We start from the raw sequence: 19,498 nt of genomic DNA, 5'->3' as shown, positions 1-19,498 counted from the left end.
TTGTGGGGCATATACCCCTCACTCTTAATTATCTATTAATTTGTCTATCTCTTGCCTCCCTTCCCCGCTTTGTGGACTAAGATTCCGCAATAGCCTCAAGCCTGAGGCTGCAGGTGCCAGAGTGAAGCTGCTGCCCAAAGGGTGGCCCATGGGAGAGCCAGAGCTTTTACAGAGCCTGAAACAGGGCTCGTGCTCACGGTAACCTTCAAGCTAGATGTATTTGCTCCATTTTAGAGACAAGAAAATGGAGACTGAGTTGAAACCACTTGCCCATAGCCCTTGGCTGTAAGCGGACAAAGCAGCATCCACCCAGGACAAGCAGACTCCAGAACACTATTAGCTGTACCATGCTCTGTTCATGGTGCAATGCTAACAATTTATGCGTGTGGAGACCTCCTATGTGTGGTGTTCACATATATTGTCTCCTATAACAACTCCACAAGTTAGACCCATTTCACAGATAAGGAAAAAGAAGAACGAAGAAGCTGCATAACTGGTAGGAGGTTACACAGCTCACTGATTCCTGAAACTGAACTCTAAGAACCAAAAAATAACCATCACACAGCACAGCCACCTGGGTCTCTCCTTGCCCTCTACCTTTTATGCTAATCAGATACCAGTAATTCTCAGTCCCAGATGGGGATCATGCCTCCCAGGGGACATTGGGCCATATTTAGAGACATTTTTGGTTGTCACAAGGGAGAGGGCGAGGGGAAGAGGTGCTACAGGCATCTAGTGGGTGGAGGCCAGGGATGCTGCACAGGACAGTCCTCCGCCACCACAAAGAATTATCCGGCCTAAATGTCAATAGCGCTGAGTGGAGAAATTTTGAGATGACCCAACTTAGAACAGAATCAACACATTCATGCGCACGCACACACACGCATGCACACACACTACAGCATCCAGACCTACACTCCCATTCCCACGGAATTTGAAGAGACCTATGGAAAAAAGGGGTGGGGTGGGGGGAAAAAGCAAGCCCCACCCACAAATGTACTACAGTCACCATTAACGTCATATTTATTGTTATTTAGCTGCTCAGGAAAACATATACAGGTATATACAATATGCATGAATACAGAAGACTGCACTTTACATATTTTTTTAAAAAAGAAAGAAAAAAATAACACTCAATTTCATGAGCTATTGTCACAGTCTTCCAACCAAGCATTTCAGAAATGAATTTCTTTTAAGTCAAAAAAGATTACAGGATTGCCTAACACACAGCAGAGTTAAGTTTTCATATTTTACATGTGCAATAACGTTTTCATTTTCTTTCCCGAAGAGTTTGCTATGCAGTACCGATTACCAGTGTTTGGAGTCTCATGGGCTGGGTGTGTTTTTAATTTGCTTTTATTCTTTCCATTAAACCAAATTTAATGAAATAACATCCTTTTGCTTAAGGCTATTTTTAAAGCTGTTCCATTCTGGGGTCGTGGGGAGCGAGAGAGTTTTAAACTTCAGGGGTTTCCGAGGTTGCTAGGACCATGAGCTGATGGACAAGTGCTGATGGACTCAACGCAGGGAAAGTCAGATAGAAGTCAAGACGCTTGGCTCCCCAGCCTTAAGCAATTAAGGAGAAATCATTCCTGTTTAAAAAAAAATAAAATGGTGAAGCTCTCAAACAGCTGTACATTGCGGAATCGGGGGTCAGGGGGCGTGGAGTTTTGCTCAGACTATGGCTGATTCTCCTGCAGCGTGGCAGGGGCACACCTGTCCCCCTTCCTCCCCTTTGGTGGCAGAACTCAGGAACTGAGTCAGCTCGCACCTTCTCGCTGATAAATCCGTACCACGTGCTCGTGCTTCGGCCTGCCCTCTGTGGGCTGGGGTCGGCCCCTGGTCAGACTGCCCATGAGAGAGAACCTCAGACCGTCCAGACTCAGACCGGAGCCAAAAGGGCTGAATGGAGGAAAGAAGGAGGGAGGTATGGAAAGAGCGAGATTTTTCTGGATGCTCTTCTCCCTTGGCCGAAAAGTTCTTTGAAATAAACAATGTGGGTGTTGTATAGTAAGCCCAAAGCCTTCAGGTCACTTGCTAAAAAAAGCCAGGTCTACAAACTCTCAGGACTTGGGAGGAAGGGAGGTGAGGTTCAAAATGAGGCATTTAGGAAGACCCAGTCGTTAACAAAAACTGAAATAAAATAATGGGTCATTGACTGGGGTGAAGTGATATCAGTCACTTCCTGTCTGACCCACCCTGGAATCTTGGTGGCCCCCACCACCTCCATAACTCATTCATGTCCTCTGTAACCATCAACAGTACTCAAAGGTTCTGCTCCTGCCAACCTGGGCCTCTGGTGACCACCACTCTGGGAGGACCAGGTAACAGGCCTCGCTGGCTCCAGGAGCCTTGCTTGCCCAGCCACTTCTCATCTCTTCTCAAAGGGGAAGTTATTCCATCATGAGAGGTTATTCCTTCACGGGATGTGGCTTTAATTTTGTGACAGGGTGAGTTGAAATCAAAAGGGGGCAGGGAGAATTCCAGGGTTACAAAAACAAGGCCTAGGTATCAAAGTCATGAGTTATATTCCCTTTCTCTCCCCTCTGGCCCTTGGCAGCTTGCAAACCCCAGCAAAGAAATACACCCAGACTCAGAGACGGGTGTTTGGCAAGCTGAGCCTGGGAGCTCCCTCAAAAAGTGCTGGTGAAAACCTCGTCCCTCTCAGGGATGCGGGGTTGCCCAGGTTGGAGGTGATAAAATAGATGGGGAGTGGGGACCCAATGGGAAAGGCGGGGGAGGTACACTCAGGCCCCTCTCCTTCTTCCCCAGAATGCCTGGCTGGGATCAGCTGTCAGGAAAGGTCCAGGGCTAAGACTTGGTCCACCCCAACTCCAGCACCCAAGACCCAGCCGGTCTTGCTGCGGTGGAGCAGGAGTCAGGAGCCCCCAGCCCCCAGAAACTCTGCAAGCTGGAAGGCCACCATCACCCATGCAGATCAGGCTGCTCAGCATAGCGTGAAAATTCAGAGCCTGGGAGTCTGTGGAGAGGCCCAGAAAAGGAGAGAAAACACCACCGTCAAACGCTCTGACTCCTTCCCACAGAGCAGGCTGGCCACGTCATCGCCTCCATTGCAGAGAGGGGCAGCTTCCAGCAGAAGAGAGAACGGAGCTGAAGGCTGAGCCTGTGTTTGTAGGAACGAAAAACCTCTGTTTTCTTAGGGAACAGACAAAACAAAATCCCAGGCGGAGTACCTAAGGGGGGCATTCATTGTTTGGCTCCTGTCTGACTGATGACAGTTGGGTGTCAATATATAATATTGTGATGACAATTTGACTTTTACCCGGCAATATTCCAGAACTACTCTTCTCCAGGATTTCCATTTTAATAAGCAGTGAACAAAGCAAAAAAAAAAAAAAAAAAAAAAGGAAAAAAATGGCGGGTGGGGGAGGAACAATAAGAGAATAAAAAAAGGAAAGCAACTCTTGTCTTATTATGAAATAACAATACTTGGACATACAGCAGCATGGAAATAAAACGAGGAAAGAGGTCATCTAAAAAACGTATGCCAAGATGACAGAAAAATGGAATTATCTAGCAGGAAAAAGGCTTAAGCAAAAGTTTGCTAACTGCAGAAGGGTTAACACTGGTAACATACTGTGGCAGACAGAGTTTCTCTTTTAAAAAAGTTTTTTGAGGTTTTTTTTTTCCCTTTAAATTAACCCTTTCCGGTCCATTTGCCACTAAGCAGGTACCAAGCTAGAAAAAAATTCATCCACTCAGCAATAGTGGCCCTTTCAAATTATCAGGAGGCAGGGTGAGGGGGAAGGGAGCGAGAAGCAGGGAGGGGAGGGCCTGGTGGGGAAGGGGGCGTTTCTTGTCGATTCAAGTTAGGGCGGCCACGAAGGTTCCGAATCTGTTGGAAATATCAGAGTGCAGGGACCGCCAGGTGGGCACGGAGGCTCGGGCCTTGGCATCGCCCACGTCATCTGTGCAGTGGACAGACAGGCACTGCAAGTGGCTGCCGGGCTGGGCTGCCGAGGCCTTGTTCGCAGGGAGGTCATGGGCTGCGGAGAAAGAAGGAAGAGAGGATGTTAGCAGCGTGCTCTCAGCTCTGTGGGAGGCCCTAATGGGGGGCGCAGTGGGAGAAGAATGAGAAGAGAGGCAGTGCCTTTGGCCCCCTTTTCTTGCCTATCTGTATCTAAGGAGATCTAGAGATGTCTAGTTCGAATCCCTCTGCTGTTGCCTCTGGTTTGGCTGTGAGACCTCAGCCAAGGGAAGGTCCCTTTCTGGGTCACAGTTGTCCACTCTTAGGAAATAGGAGAGTTAGGGATAAACTCAGGGCTTTCCCTTCTCTGATGAACCAGAGTTTCCAAAAGGTTCACTGGACCTGAACTAAATTGGGAAGACTTCTTGAAGGAGGAGCATCTAAACTGGGCCTTGAAGGATGCGTAAGAGTTCGCCAGACGTGGTGAAAAGGTGGTGGGGAAAATCACCCTTGTCTAGAACACAGCCCATTCTCTGGTCATTCTCCCGGAAGACATTTGTTAAATGCCTACTGAAAACCTCCTTAAACAGTGTCAAACTGCTCAGAGCAGTAAAGACTAAAAGTCCGGACCCCTCAATCAAATCAGTGCCCTTTGCCCATCCCCAACTGCTGCATGAAGGGACTTTAGGTGATAGAATGAGACAATCTATTCCTCACCTACACCCTCAATGAAAATCCCCTCAATTTCCTTTTCACTCATACAGCACCAGAAACACCACAGATCATAGGGATATCTGACTCAGACACACTTGAAGGGGAAGGACATTTGACAACCATCCACACCTTAGTATAAATTAGATTCAAAAAAAAAACAAAACCAAGAACTGGGAGTTCTGAGGCAGGGAAGTAATGGAACAATCATTTTGGAAGACTATTAATTTGCTACTGCCAAGTGACCAATGGTTCTGTTCTGAGACCTACTGTATGTCGATGAATATTCTCATTATTCCCCTTTTATAGAGCCGGACTCTCAGAGAGGAGAGATGACCTGCCCAAGGTCACACAACCAGGACGGGGCAGAGGTGGGTTTGAAGATGGGCTGATGGTGAATTTCTGAGTCAGCAGAAGTGAGAAAAGCTGGAATTGGGGGTGGGAGCCCAGATCAGGCCAAGGGAGCACACCCAGATACTGAACTCCGTAACCGACCCGCCCTCCTCAGCACACGGCTGCAGGCCCAGCCAGGGCCCTGTGCCAAGCAGGAGTTATACCCTGCCCATCCTGACCCCTGGGATTAAGAAGGAGGCCCCCGCAGGAGCTGAGCCACTGTCTACAGAGAAAATCTTTCCAGAGAGACGGGCCCAGGCAGCCAAGGCCAGGCTGTGACTAACTAGGTTTGGGAGCCCCACCCTGGAGCCCCAGAGACACCCAGCTGTGGGACCTGCCTGCTGGGAGGAGCTGGGGCTAGGACGGAAGATCCTCTCCTTTGCTCCTTCCCTCATTCATTCAAGTACTAAGACTTTCCTGAGTCCCTACCATGTGCCAGGTGTGGTGCTAGCCCTTCTGAGGAAACAAGGCAAACAGTGTCTTCATCCCCTTCCTGGAGCCGATGGTGAGGCCAGGAGACAGCGACGTAGCACAGTCATTTTGGAGTTACAGACTGCGGCTTCTTGAATCCCTGTCCCACCACTGTGTGGCCGGGGATCTGCCACTTTCCCTCTCTGAGCCTCAGTTCCTCATTGGTCAAGTGGGGGTGATGTCTCGCTTGGGGCCTGGTCATGGCTTGGCATACGGAGAGATCCCCAGACAGGGCTACCGAGACTGTCATTAGTATCTGGGGAGGTCAGGAGGTGAAGCCCCCGAGCCTCGTTCCACTCCTTGGGAACGGCCAGAAGGTCATGTTCCTACCCATAAAAATTGGAGTCTTTACCTAATTTCACAAGAGAAGCTGAGGTCATGAGCCTGAGGTTTCAAAGCTGGTTGGTAATAGCGGAGCTGGGATGCTGCTAATGCCATACCCAAGCTTCTTGGGGAGAAGGTACCCCAGAAGCTAGAGGCATCAGACTCAGGGTCCTCTAGCACACAGCAAGCCCTAGATTCTAGCAGTGCTGACACAGAGCCCCTACACTCCCACTCTTGAACCCATGCTTGCCTCGCTTCCAGTGACACGCCACTGCTTAGTACCCCCAACAGGAATTTCATTCTTAACATCGCAAGATCTGGTTGCGGAGAGGGGTGCATCTGCCAGAGAGAGAAATTCTGAAAGAGGTTCCTGACTTCACTTTACACATATTATCTCCAGGAGCCAACACAGCAACGCGGGTGCCCATTTTACAGATTAGAAACAAAGGCCCCTAGCCAATGTTTGCACAGCTAAAGAACTATAAGATCCAGGCCCGAGCTCCTGCCACCTGGCTCCCTTCCTCTATGACTGCAGCACCAGGAGGGTGAAGAAGCATCAGCATTTCCTGAACTACAAGGAGTCTTGGGAACTCTTCTGGGAGCTGGGTTTGCTGAGTGATGGAAGTTACAGACAACTCATAAGCGTGCTGTGCGCTGACACCAAAGACAGCTGCTCTTCTTACATAGGGTGGATTTAATGAGCTCACAGCTGAACAGTTCCATGTATTATCTAATTCCATTCCCCAGCAAGCCCAGCAGCCGAGTGATCCTTCTCTTCACTTTATACGGGGCCCCTGGGGCTCAGAGAGGGTTAGGGGCTTCCTGACATCACAGAGCACGGGCTCAGGATTCCCCAGCCTCTTCTTGGGACAAGCAAGAGTCTGGTATCCACGGGGAATATTTTAAAGAGAGAATATGATTCTTCAGTTCTTGACAACCCAAGCATGACCAAACTCATCCTCCCATCAGATTCATTCCAGCTGGGGGGACCCAGCACGCCCTAGGACTGGGGCTCCCCGGGGCTGCCAAGTGGCTGCCAAGTGGCTGCCAATAAATCAGTCCTGCGGAAGCCGCCTCAAGTCAAGGCCTGTCTCAGCTCTGGGGCGGCAGGCACTCTGGCCCCCACGCCAGGACCCAGAGATAAAACTGCCCCCTCGCCTAGCTCCCAGGGTTGGGGGAGATCCTGGAGTCACTCAGCGCAGGTGCTGGAAGACACCTGGGAAACTGATGGGTGTTGTCATGTTTTCCACTTGTTAGCTGTCAGCCTTGCCATCAGCCTTCTCATTCTGCATGAGGGCGGGGAAGGCTTGGTCGGTTTCATGCAACACCCTGCACACAGCAGGCGCTCAGCTGGGGCCTGTGCACTGACTCTAAAGTGACCCTCATCTCTATATGACAGATGGGAAGACTGAGGCCCCAAGGGGCAGAAAACTGCTTAAGGGTCACCAGGGGCCAAGTCATCAGCTTTGGGAGCAGCCCTCTCCTTTTAGCCGAGGATTCCTAGCAGCAGGTCAGTCTGAGGTGGACTCCCGGATCCCCCAAAGCTAGGCAGCTGGCCCCCATCTGCAGGGTCTCAGTTTCCTCACCTGTAACCTGGGGGTGGTGATTCCTGACGGGCCCGTTCAAAGCATCTTGGGGAGACCATACAAGAGAAAGAGCTCATGACACCCTACACGTGGGTAGGGGGGAATGTATCAGTCCCAAAGGAAGGCAGGGGTATCATCAACTCAAAATGTATTACCCCAAGTGTGCCTCTCCCATGGACCGGATGACGTGTGTACCCAGCAAGGAAGAGCTGTGATGCGGTTTTTAAGGACATCTGCCTATTGGCCAGAGGGACCACCTCAGGTGCCACGCAGGGGGCAGGGCCTGGAGCTGGGATGCTCTGCTCTTCCTCTCCTCATAGGCCCTTGTGCATTTTCTTCACGCACACAAGTCCTTGCTGATTCATCCCACACCCCCTCCCTGGACACCACAGCACTTTATCGGTCATTTTTACCACCAACTTTGCAACACAATGTGGAGGTACCCGGGCCTCCTGCTCACCCCGCTGGGATCATGAGGCCCGGGTCGGATTTTGTCTTCTGAGCTTCTCCATCCGCTACGGGGACAGTGAATTCCATGGAAGGGAGGAGAGAACCTTGAGCCGGTGCCAAAAATAGCAAGCATGTGAATAACAATCATAATTTCATTTCTCTTACAGGTCCAACCATGATAGCGCCTACCATTTGTAGGGCACAGGACTTCGCTCACATCACCTGGGCTCTCAGAACTTCAGTGCAAGAAAATGGGAGAAATAAGAGGACTGGCCGTCATGGAGGCAGTTAGGAGGATTAAGTGAAATGATCCGTGTAAAGTGCTTAGCACGCTGCCTAGGACAGAGCGACTCCCGCTGATGCTAGGGATCCAGGACTGCCCTGTGTTGTTATTGACCAGCCTGCAGGCAAGAGTGGGGATCCACAGGGCTGGTTCAGTGGCCCTTTTACTGGCCATGACTAGGGTGAAGGAAGAAGGGAAAAGCCATGGATTTGTTTACCTGAAGACATGTCATTGTTAATTTCCTTTTTTAGAGATACCACCCACAAGGAGGGGGCCAAGTTTTCTTTCTTTTTTTAAAGTCAGAAGAAAAAAAAAAAATGGCCTCGTTACCACCTTACTCAGCATTCCATATTCCTGGGACCGGGTTCCAATTCCGTGAGCCACCTGCTCAGGTGTGGTGAGCTCGGTGCGGGCAGCTGCCACACCCCACAGCTGAAGTGTTGCCCCTGTGGCACTCCCAGCCACCATTCTGTCCTTGAAAGGGGACTTCCGCCTGGCCTCCTCCTGTCCCCTGCCCCCTCCCCGCCACCAGAGGGAAGGGAAGAGGTAGTGAGAGTCTAGGGTGGGCTCCAGCTAGTGCCCAGATCAAGGTCTCCCTGGAGTGCTAACCCAGAGTAGGGTGTGGCCTGGGCAAGGTGTTAACCTGGGCTGTAAAATGGGAACCTACTTCACAAGCTACTAGGAGAATTAAGTAAGATAATGAAGGTGAAGATTTTAACACGTGACGAGCCCTCAGGAAAGGTTAGCTGCTCTTAGGATTATTATATTTACTATTTTTTAACCACCCAAGGCTTTGGAAGTACCAAAGTTAGTACTGCCACGTGCAGCTCTCTGTGGCATGAGACAGCTTCTTCATCTCCTTGGATGCCAGGGCCCTGCCCCACCCCCTGCCCTCTGAGGCTGGGGGGGGGCGGGGGTGGGGGGGCCTGGGGTACAATCCCAGGCAGAGCAGGGGAATTAGAATTCTGTGTGTATTTTTAACTCCCAACTTATGTAAGGAGCAGTGTGGGCCCCAGAACACAATAGCGAATGACTCTCACCCCACTCACCCTCTCCAGATTCCGACAAAGGGAAATGTATTTTGGTTTTTCCTTTATTTGGACCTGGCTGGGGGAAGTGGGGGGTGGGGGAGAGTGAGAGATGCTAGTGTCTGTGACAGCTGCCACTCAGCTGGGGGGAGGGGGGTGCTGAGCCACTGGGTCCAGAAGCAGAGGTAGGCCTGGGAGCCATAAGCCTGGGCCACGTTCTCTTAGCAGCTCTGTCCTGCAGCCCAGGAATCCCTTAGGTCCCCTAGACACATCCATGTCCCCCAGACTCTCATAGCTCCTGTTCCCCATCTCCAAGGAAGTCTGAGCACTGTACCCAAACTAGCTCTGGGCATCAAAGGTCACTCATCACTCTTCCCCATGCCCCAGAGTCCAAACACCAGGAAGGGAAGAGGCTGCCTCCAAAATCCACCCACTTCTCTCCTGTCCCATTGTCCCCACCCTGGTCCAGGTCCCCACTGTCTCCTGCCAGCAACAGTGGCCTTGCTACTCTCTCCACTTCCATGCTGGCCCCCAAGCCCATTTTCCGCTGTGAGCCAGGTGAGCTTCTTGAAGCACCATCCTCTCCTGCGTAAACATCCCATGGCTTCTCAATGTCTCCACGATAAAGTCCCTGGCTTTGCATGACACGGCCTGCTTCCCTCCTAGGCCTCCAGCCTCCTCTCTCAGTGCCCCAGCTGTGCCATGCCTCATGGAAGCCTTGATCCTTTCCACCTCCACACCTCTGCTTCTGATGTTTCTTCTGCATAAGACGCCCTCCCCTCTTCACCCCTGCTGACTCCTACCATCCTACCTGACTGTCAGCCCTCTGTCGGTGTTTCTCCAACACCCCAGCAGGGACCCCTCTCCCTGCTCGCAGATGGCACCCCTGCCCCCAGCCACCACAATGGTAATGAGATCACCAGCTACTGCCTAGCTGGCTGTAGGAAAGCACTGATACATCTCACCCTGGCAGAGGAGAGGCCTAAGCTCAGGGCTCCTTGGCTACAGGCAGTCAAAGATGGAAAATATCATGGGGGCACTTTGCAGTCAGATGACCAAAGTCTGTATGTCTGTCCCTAGCACTTTTCCCAGCAGGTTGACCTTGGGAAAGTCACTTTCCCTCCCTGAGCCTTAGCTTCATTCACCACAAAATGAGATAAGGATAGCACCCGGCCCCTTGCCAAGTCAGCTCAGGTTCTATCATGCCTGGTGATGGACACCAGTTATCAGAGCAAGAGTAGATAGAGCATCTTGCCCAGTGGCAAAATCACAAGGCTTTTTAATATAGCACTGAGGCGCGTCTCCAAGAACCCACAGCTGGGGATGTGGGGGACCCCACCCCAGCTAAATTGGTCCCTATACTCACTTGAATCCTTCTGCAGAGCCCACAACCCCATAGAAGACCCCCACCCTAGCTGCCTGTCCATGTCTGATCCCTGGACCATTTCCCCTCCTCTGGGGGTGTAGGTGGGGTCCAGGCACTCACTGACTCTGAGCTCAGGGGTAAGAACAGAAAACTCTAAGCCAGATGTCAGCTGGCACAAATAGGGTCTACACAGCCACTAATCAAGAGGGAAAATGGCAAACCCAAAGCCCCGCTCCCCTCCTCCTCCATACTCAGCAGCTTTGGAGGAGCCCCAATTCTGTATCCAGAAGCCTAGATTCAAATCCTACCTCTGTCTGAATCTCAGCCTCAGCCTTCACCAGCTCCATGACCTTGGCCAAGCTCAACTTGCTGAGCCTCGGTTTTCCCATCCGTAGAAAGGGTTAACGATCCCTCCTAGAAAGGAACCTGGCTAGGAGACCCTGAGGCAGACAGGCCCATGTGGCTCCCAGCTGTCTCTGGTGCCTAGCACACAGCAGACACCTGATAAAAACTTGTTACCTATTTTAATGAGTGACAGACTCACGTTTTCATTCCAGTTCTTTACCTACTAGCTGTGTGATCTTGGGCAAATCACTCCCCCTCTCTCGGCCTACTTGGTACCCTCTAAAATGACTGGTTGTGGGTGGATGTACAACCCCTCTGGCTCTGTCCCTTTGGGGCAATCAGATTTTACATTCAATGTAGGTGGGAGGTTGGGGTCCTCCCAAAGTGAGGGACACTAAGAGGCCTTAACCTAAGCCCCAGGAACCAATACCAAATCCCAAGGATCAAGGACCAAGGGCTGGCAGCCTGAGTGACAACCTACCTGGGCATCTCATAGGACCAGGGGACAGGCCACTCCTCCACCCAGCCTTCTGCCTACATCTCCCACCCCTTCTCTGCCTTCCCATCAACTTCTAGCAGTGATGTCACTGTGACAACCAAGAAATGGAAAGAGGAAGCTGACCACATCTCTACACCTGTCTTCTCCGGATTTGTCACAGCGAACACTGACAAATGTTCACTGTGGGCTCCCTACAGGCCAAACCTCATTTGATTTCATCGGATCACCCCAATACCCAGAAAGAGAAGGCCTAACATTCCAGCCCATTTTACAGAACAGTAAACTGAGCTTCGAGGGGAAGATGTCACTGGTACACGGTCACGCAGCTGACCAGTAGCAGAGCCAGAGTCACTCCAAAGTCTGTCTGATGCCAAAGCATATGATTTCATGAAAGTCTCACGAAAAAGTAAAACGTCAGGAGCCAAAGTAGCAGGTCCTACTTCTCCCCATTCTCTTTCCATCTCTCTTGTCACCACCCCCTATCCTTTTGCAATCAACCTCTCTCTTGCTCTCTCTCTTTCAGTCTCTCTGTATCTCTTGTCCTCCCCGTCCTCTTCCCTTTCTTTCTCTGAGATCAATACCCTCACTTCTGAGAAAGGGCCTTGAAGCCCACCAATAAAATGAGACTGACCTGGGTGATACAGCAGCCGAGAATAAAACCCAGGCCTGGTCAATGCTTTCTCCACGATGCTGCCTGAGAGTTTCCGCATCAGCCCCATCTGACAAACGATGCAGGGGACACAGCATGCATGGGGGATCCCGAGGGGCAGGGAAGGCCCCCAGCAACAATCAGGAGGGCCCCTGTGAGATCCCCCTTCTCAGGCCCCATCAGGGTGAAGAAGGGAACTTATGCTGGCCACTGGGCCAGCTCAGTCTGTGAGAGTCTCCGCCGGGCCCCTGAAAGCCCTCGGAAATTAATTGGAGTTGACTTGGCTGAGGGCAGCTGTCATTTAGATTGAGAACTGGCTGAGGACTCCACTGAGGCGAAGCAGCAAGGGCATCCTTGGAATCAGGCTTGAGAGAGCAGGGGGCGGGACCGGGAAGGCTGTAGGGGCTGAATTCTGGGCTCTTCCCCAGCCCTGAAGGAGGAGGCAGGCAGGGCAGTGTATGATGACCAGAGTCCACAGGGCGGACGGGGCAGGCCCCTCACCCTGGCCTGAGCACCTCCGATTGGGCTCCATCTCCTGGTGCCTCCAGCCAAGTGGCGTGGCCAGTGACCTGTGACAGATACAGCCCTGCACACCCCCAGGCCACTCCCAGCATGAATGCTGCCAAGAAATGACAGGCTGGAGAGGCTTCGGGCTGACCTTCGGTCTGCACCTTCCTTCTGCTAACGTCCACAGTGGTACAGCAAGGATGCTTATGCAGGGAGAGCACTGCACAGCAAGTTTGGAGCACCAGGTTTCAGCCTCAGCTCTAAGGACATTACCATTTTTGAACCTCAGTTTTCTCATCCATGAAATGGGAATGGAGACAGTATAATTCTCATAGGGCCATTGGGATAATGTAAGTAAAGCGCTTACCACACTGCCAGGCACCAAGGATGCCTCAAGAAATAGTAACTACTATTAGTATTACTAGTATGATTCTTACATTTGAGATTCTCTGTTGCTAGCATAGCCTCTCCCACTCTGTTTTCCTGCCTTCTCACCCGTAATTCATCCCCATGGCATTGGACCCAATGCTGGTGACCCTGGGCAGGATATGTCCCTCTCTGAGCCTCAGCATCTTTACCTGTACACCAGAGACAACCTACCACCAGGGCCAACATCCCGCTGAGCTCCCAGCACTCTGCCTGGCATGCAGTAAGCCACGCAACAATTATTTTCATAAAATAAGACAAATATACACGTCCATTTCTGTAGCATTAGAACCTCACTGCCTTCAGCCCATTGAAGGAAAGACTAGATTCAGTGACAAGTCCAAATTTTAAAAAATAAGTTTTCAAAGTGCCTATGCTCTTGGGGGCACCTGCCCTGCTCACCCATCCACGAGTCTGCACAAGCTTTGTGATCATCTCATGTCCACAGACTGCAAGTGGCTGCTTGCTGTGTCATCAAGGAAGGACTTTGCATAGGGGTCAGTCACGGGATAGTCACGTACTTCAAAGCCAGAGGCTTGGGTTCAAATCCCAACCCTGTTACTGCCAGGCTGCATGACCCTGGATCAGCTACTTTGACTCTGAGCCTCCATTTCGTCACCTAAAACAATGAGTTTGGTTATTCTTTCCTTGCAAAGAGGGGGGATGAAATGTCTGGTACACAAGGGACACCCAGTATCCTGTAACCATAATCATTTCCCCAAATCTGGGCCTGGGAGAGCCTCCAAGGAGTCTTCGGGATGGTTGTCAGTGGGCTAAAACATCATACCCAAATGTGTGTCCTTGCGTGTGTGTTGGGCGCTGGGCTGAGAGAGGTGACCCCAACACAGATAGAGAGATATCATGGGCCCCAAGCGACAGGAGGGTATCCAGGAAGTCTTTGCAGAGGAGAAGACATGCTAGGGGAGTTTAAGGATGAACATAAAGCTTTGCAGTGAGAGAAGCGAGAGGGGCGCCCCAAATCTCGGTGTGACTGTTTTGGAAGAACAAGAGACCAGCCCAGGGACCATGATTTGGCGCCTGAGGGGGCACAGAGGAAGAGGAGGTTGCAAAGCTCAAATGGAGTTAGTCATGGAGTACTAGAGGTCCCAGGAAGGAGTTTGGCTTTGTTCCTGAAAGCAAAGGGGAGCCAAGGAAGGCTTTTGAGAAGAAGAGGTACCTCGAGAATCAAAATTAATAAGAGGCTTGCACCTTATCCATTCCAGTCTGGACGCAGGAAACACACTCCGGCATTGAGGACAAGGTCCCTTGTGCTCTCCAACTCTAAGCAAGTGGGAGGATCGAAGACTCAACCCCATGGGAACGGTACTCTGAGCACTGGTCTAACTGGGATGGCCGTTCTTCCCCAGCAGCTTCTGAGTCAGGTGCCTATAACTCACGTCCCCAAGAAACCTAGCTTGGGTCCTAATCCCAGCCCCGTGAGCGGTGGCCCCTACAAGGAACTCTACCTCTCTGTGCCGCCGCATCCCTGCCTTCCCACCCCTGCACAACAGATGTGACCATCGGGCCCATTTACATCAATGAATCCTCTCTGAGGCTACAGGTGGGGAAACTGAGGCACAAAGAGGAACAAAGATGTGTCTCAGGTCATCCAACCAGTAAGCAGAAAGGTTGAGGGCAAGTCACTTGATCTCTCCGTGTCTCAGTTTCCCTATATGTGAAATAAGACCATACACCCGCTGGGCAGGGCTGCCGAGAGAATGACATATGATAGTATTAACAATAACAGACAATAATTAGAATGAACACCTATCATGTGTTCATTCTTTTAAACTACTAATTCCTCACCATAACCCTGGAAGAAAGCTTCTATTTTCTTAGTATCATTTCGCAGATGAAGGACCTGCCATAGTCAAGAAACTACTGCTTAAGGGTCAAATCTAGCCCATCGCCTGTTTTTATAAATAAAGTTTTATTGGAAAACAGTCATGTTCATATGTTTACATTTGGTCTATGACTGCTTTCATGCTACAATGGAAGAGTTGGGTAGTTGTGACAGCGACTGTATAACACAACAAATCTAAAATATGTACTATACAGTCCTCTACAAAGTTTGCCTAAACCTGAGGCTTAAGTTTACAGACGTCACTTGTCTAAGTTCACACAAGTAGGAAGGAGCAGCCAGGAACCCAGTACGCACATACTCCCTAAAAATGTGTTTACGTGTAAACAACACTGCGGATCTGTGAAGACTCGCACTATGACCCCGAGGGAATCAGAAGCATCCTCTCTGTTCACTGTGGCCCTAGTCTTCCCTCCCCAGCTACAGCAGAAAGCTCCTGCCTTCCCACTTAAAAATCAACAAAACAGTGCTTGGGGGGTGGGGAGTTGTTGTTAAAAAAAAAAAAAATCCTTCCAGAATGTGTCCACAAATGCAACAAAAGAGGAGACAGGACAGAATGAGTCTGCCACATCAGGCCAGAGATGGATGTCCCCTAGGGCTCATTCCTGAGCAGCTTCACTCTGCCTTGACTCAGGGAAGGAAAGAGTGTTGGGCAAAGTGGATGGTGACGGGCAAGGTAAGCAGAGCCTGAGTGGACAGAGCATCCACCCCGGAGCTCCCCCGGGGTCTTCTCACTGGCTTATCTCGTTTATCCCCTCAATAGCCCTTTGAGGGCCAAGGTCACACAGCTACAAAGTAGAGAGCTAGGACTCAAACCCAGGTCTGTATGAGTCCAGAGCCTGCATCTTCTCAACCACCCCATGGCATTTGCCTCGCCTGGAGAAGAGAGATGGGTGGGGCAGTAGAAGTTAGTCTGAGCTTGGAACAAGCTGTTGGTCACTCCCATCAAAACAGGGAACAAAGCCCCGGGGTTGCCTGGTGGTTGGCACACCCACTCCCAGCTCCCACGGGTTCTAGTAAGTCCAGCCTTGGCTTTTGGGGGAGAAGTGTGCCTGCCACAAACAACCACCAATTTGCTTTCCCTCCAGGCTGGGCTTTCCTTCCCTCCTCCAAGAAGCTAAGGCTCAGCTCTGCCAGAGCTAGTTGTGTGACTTAAGGTGCATTACTTGCCCTCTCTTGGCTGCCATCCTCTTTGTAAGTGGCAAGAGTCCCAGCTGCCAGGCCTGTGACTCTGACCTAAAGAGGTTACCCAAATAGGTGCTCCCCACCCCACATCATGCTGTGGACTGATGGAAATGTTGGCAAATCTGTACCTTGGGGGTAAGAAAGGGGATTGACTCCTCCCTAAGTGCTCCCACTGGGCCTGCAACACCCAGAGTGCTCTCTGGGGTTGACCTGGCAAGGTAGGGTGTGGGCTCTGAGCGGAAGGCGGGGGCTACCACGTTCCTTCCAGGTAGGGAGTGTACGAAGAGGCGGGCACATGGGTAGGGGGTAGGTGACTAAGTTGACCCTGGCCTCACCTTCTGTCAAATTTTCCCCAAGACACGACACATTTTTGCAACACCCACACCCCACCTCTTAGAAGGATTTTCCAGATTTGGCCTATGTCTCAGGTATAGAGAAGCAGGATTAAGACCCAGTGCCTCTCCTCCCATGGCAGAGATCACAGAGACCTGCCTTCGCAGTGGTCTTCTGAGGAAGGCAGAACTGGGCCCTAGGAAGACTGGGCTGGCTAGTGCTGTAAATTGGGGAAACTGAGGCCAGAGAAGGGTTAGTCAGGGGGCAGGAGTATCACCAGATCAGAGGATGTGGGCCTTGCTGCCCACGCCAGCACTCAGCCATCTCCTCATTCAGAAGGTGGGACAATGGAGTTTGCAGGACACTGTCACCAAGCGATAGCAACACTACTCCTGCCGACTCTCACCTCTCACCTCTCACCTCTCACCTCTACCTGGACCAATACTGTCACATCTTCCTTCAGCCAACCGACTCTTCCATATCCTCCTTCCTCTCCAAGCCCCTCAGTATCATATTATAACTCCTGGTGCTAACCCCAGTTTCTCATCATCATCCTTCTCTCTGCCACAGCCTCTAAAAAAATGAGTTCCATAAAATCAGCGGTCTTATCTCTCGTATTTACCACTGTGACCTGGCACCCAACACATAGTAGGCCCTCAACCAATAAATGCATCAATTCCTGGGGACAGGAACAAACCCTAAAGAATCACAAAAGTAAGAAAGGCCACATCACCTGCGCCTCCAGACTCACCTGACAAGGAGCTTTTCAAGGCTTGCCAGGTGCCAATGAACAAGACTTCATTAGGAGGTTTGTTCACTGTCCCTCCCCAAAAATTTACTGAGAGGAACCACACCCTCTCACAGACTATCCAAAAATGGAGGAATCACAATCACTTACTCTCCAGAACCCAACTCAAACAACAGACTTTGTTCAAAGTTTCGAGGTTCAAATTCCCTCACTTTATTTTAGATCATGCCAGTATGTGAAGAAGCCACAAGCTGCAGGTTTCTTTAATAGAGAGAAAAACTCAGGGGTCAGCTAACGAATGTCAGCCATTTCTTCCTGCCCGAGGATGATGACCTAGGGAGGCCCCTTGCCCAGCCAACACCCCCATCCAACCCATTGTTCCTGCCAAGTGACCTTGAGCCTGGACCCACTGGGAGAAAATCTGAGATGAGTTTTAAGTTGACGCCAGACATAGCAATCAGTTAAATAATCCACTCTCTTTTTTCTTCTTTCCCAGGGAGGGGAACAGCATCCCAGACATCATTCTAAATATTTCATACATACCACTGCATCAGGTCCTCCTGCTAACCTTAGGAGGAAGGGGCTGTAATTCCTACTTTTTTTTTTTTTTTTTTTTGCTATTGCATTTTTGGTTGGCTGGTTGTTTGCACACATTTTATTCCTTTTTAAAAGATACAGAAACAGATTCAGAGAGGTAGGATGACTTGCCCAATACCACACAGCTAGGGAGCCACTGAGGCAGGATGAAGACAAGCCAGTTTCCAAAAGTTCCACATCAGAAGTAGAAGCGGGGAGAGGGACGAGGAAGAAGGGAGAGAGAAAGAGGAAAGGAAAGATTAAAATACGATTCTCACTCTGTCGAAGGCTGTCACCTGCCTCCCCTCTCAGCCTATCCACTTTGCACCTGGAAACACCTGTCTGTTTCCTGGGGTGCCACAGGGTGAGGAGAAGTTGGCATACACGTCATCTAAGGGGGGCATCTGACCCAGGCCAGGCCTTGCCCGCTGCAGGGTCTGAGCCCTGGGGAACCAGGCCCACAGGGAGGGGAGCAGTGCAAGGGAGAAAAGCATTTACCTGCCCCTGCAGAGCTCACCCACCTGAGCAGAGGTGGTTTCCAGCTGCCTGGGGGCAGCAGTGTGTCTGTTGCTAAGCAACAGGCTTTCACCCAACGACCCACCCAGAATTCATGGCATGCTTGGGATATAACAAGTTGATGATCTTGGGGGCACAATAAGCTTAGGGGCTTTGTGACTCTAGAACTGGGCTGTCCAATATTGCAGCCACTAGTCACATACAGATTTTCAGATTTAAATTTAAAATTAAATAAAATTTAAAAATCAATTCCTCATTCACAACTAACCACATTTCAAGTGTTTAACAACCGTCTGTGGCTAATGGTTACCGTACTGGACAGTGCAGATACAGAATATCATCACAGAAAATTCTATTACACAGCACTGGCCAAGAATCATAACCTACAAAGTCTTTCCCAGTCTGCCACGACTACTAGTTTTCTTACAAAAGGCAAGCGCATTATTTTTCAAATAAGAAGTTTCCATAGATTGAGGTAAATTTGGGGCTGGAGGAGTCACAAGGATCATCTTTTTTAGGATTATCAGCCACCTGGGACTCCCACCAAAACATATGCCCTCTTGAGCCCATGGCAGACATTGCTCATCGAAGGCAGCACTCAGCCTCAGAGTCTTTCTCAACACAATGCTCCAGGCAGCCAGAACTAATCAATCCAGATTAGCACTTGACATTGAATCTGTAAATCTGACCTAGCCCAGTCACAGAGAAAAGAACCTGAGGCCCAGTGAAATAAAAGTGACTTGCCTGAGGTCAGACAACAGGGCCAGGGCAGGCCGGGATTAAAATTCACATCTCCCGCCTCCTAGTCTCCCACCCCATCTCCCGCGTGAAAGCTCTGAAGAGTCACAGTTCACAGTCCTCCAAAAAGAGACCTGGAAATGCAGTGACTGAAGAAGAACAACAATAATAATAACAATAATAGCAAGGATGCCAATGTATTGATCATCTGCTATGTGGCTGGCCCGAGGCCTCGCTTTTCACCAGTACCTTACCTGTAATGTGCACATCATTATTCCCATTTTCCAGATAATGAGTAAAAGATTGGAAGACCCAACGGGACCCAGCCAAGGTCACATAATCACTAAATGGCAATCATAATCTGATATTGATAAATGACTTCCAGAGCACTCAGCATTAATCACCCACTATTTCACAGTCCTCACCCCAACCCGGGAACACAATCCCTAGCTTCATCTTGCAAGACTCCCTTCCAAGTCCTCTCTGGTCAGCACAGCAGATGGATCCCACATTCATTTGCCACGAGGAGTTGAAACGTTGCTTGGGCATAACCTAGATTTCAGACCCACTGAAAG

At 50.5% G+C, this 19,498-nt stretch overlaps 1 protein-coding gene across 1 annotated transcript in view; it reads right to left on the bottom strand.

The window, feature by feature from the left end:
- Positions 1-1,005: 1,005 nt before the first annotated feature.
- The window catches only part of MN1 (MN1 proto-oncogene, transcriptional regulator), a 47,769-nt gene continuing 29,276 nt past the window's right edge, over positions 1,006-19,498 (bottom strand). The window contains exon 2 of the mRNA XM_011373388.2: positions 1,006-4,007. Coding sequence (XP_011371690.1) covers positions 3,826-4,007 — 182 coding nt within the window. The 3' untranslated portion in view covers positions 1,006-3,825. The remainder of the gene's footprint in view (positions 4,008-19,498) is intronic.

The sequence above is a fragment of the Pteropus vampyrus genome, unplaced genomic scaffold, assembly GCF_000151845.1.
Source record: "Pteropus vampyrus isolate Shadow unplaced genomic scaffold, Pvam_2.0 Scaffold223, whole genome shotgun sequence".
NCBI lineage: Eukaryota > Metazoa > Chordata > Mammalia > Chiroptera > Pteropodidae > Pteropus > Pteropus vampyrus.
This window is presented reverse-complemented; position numbering and strand designations above follow the sequence as displayed.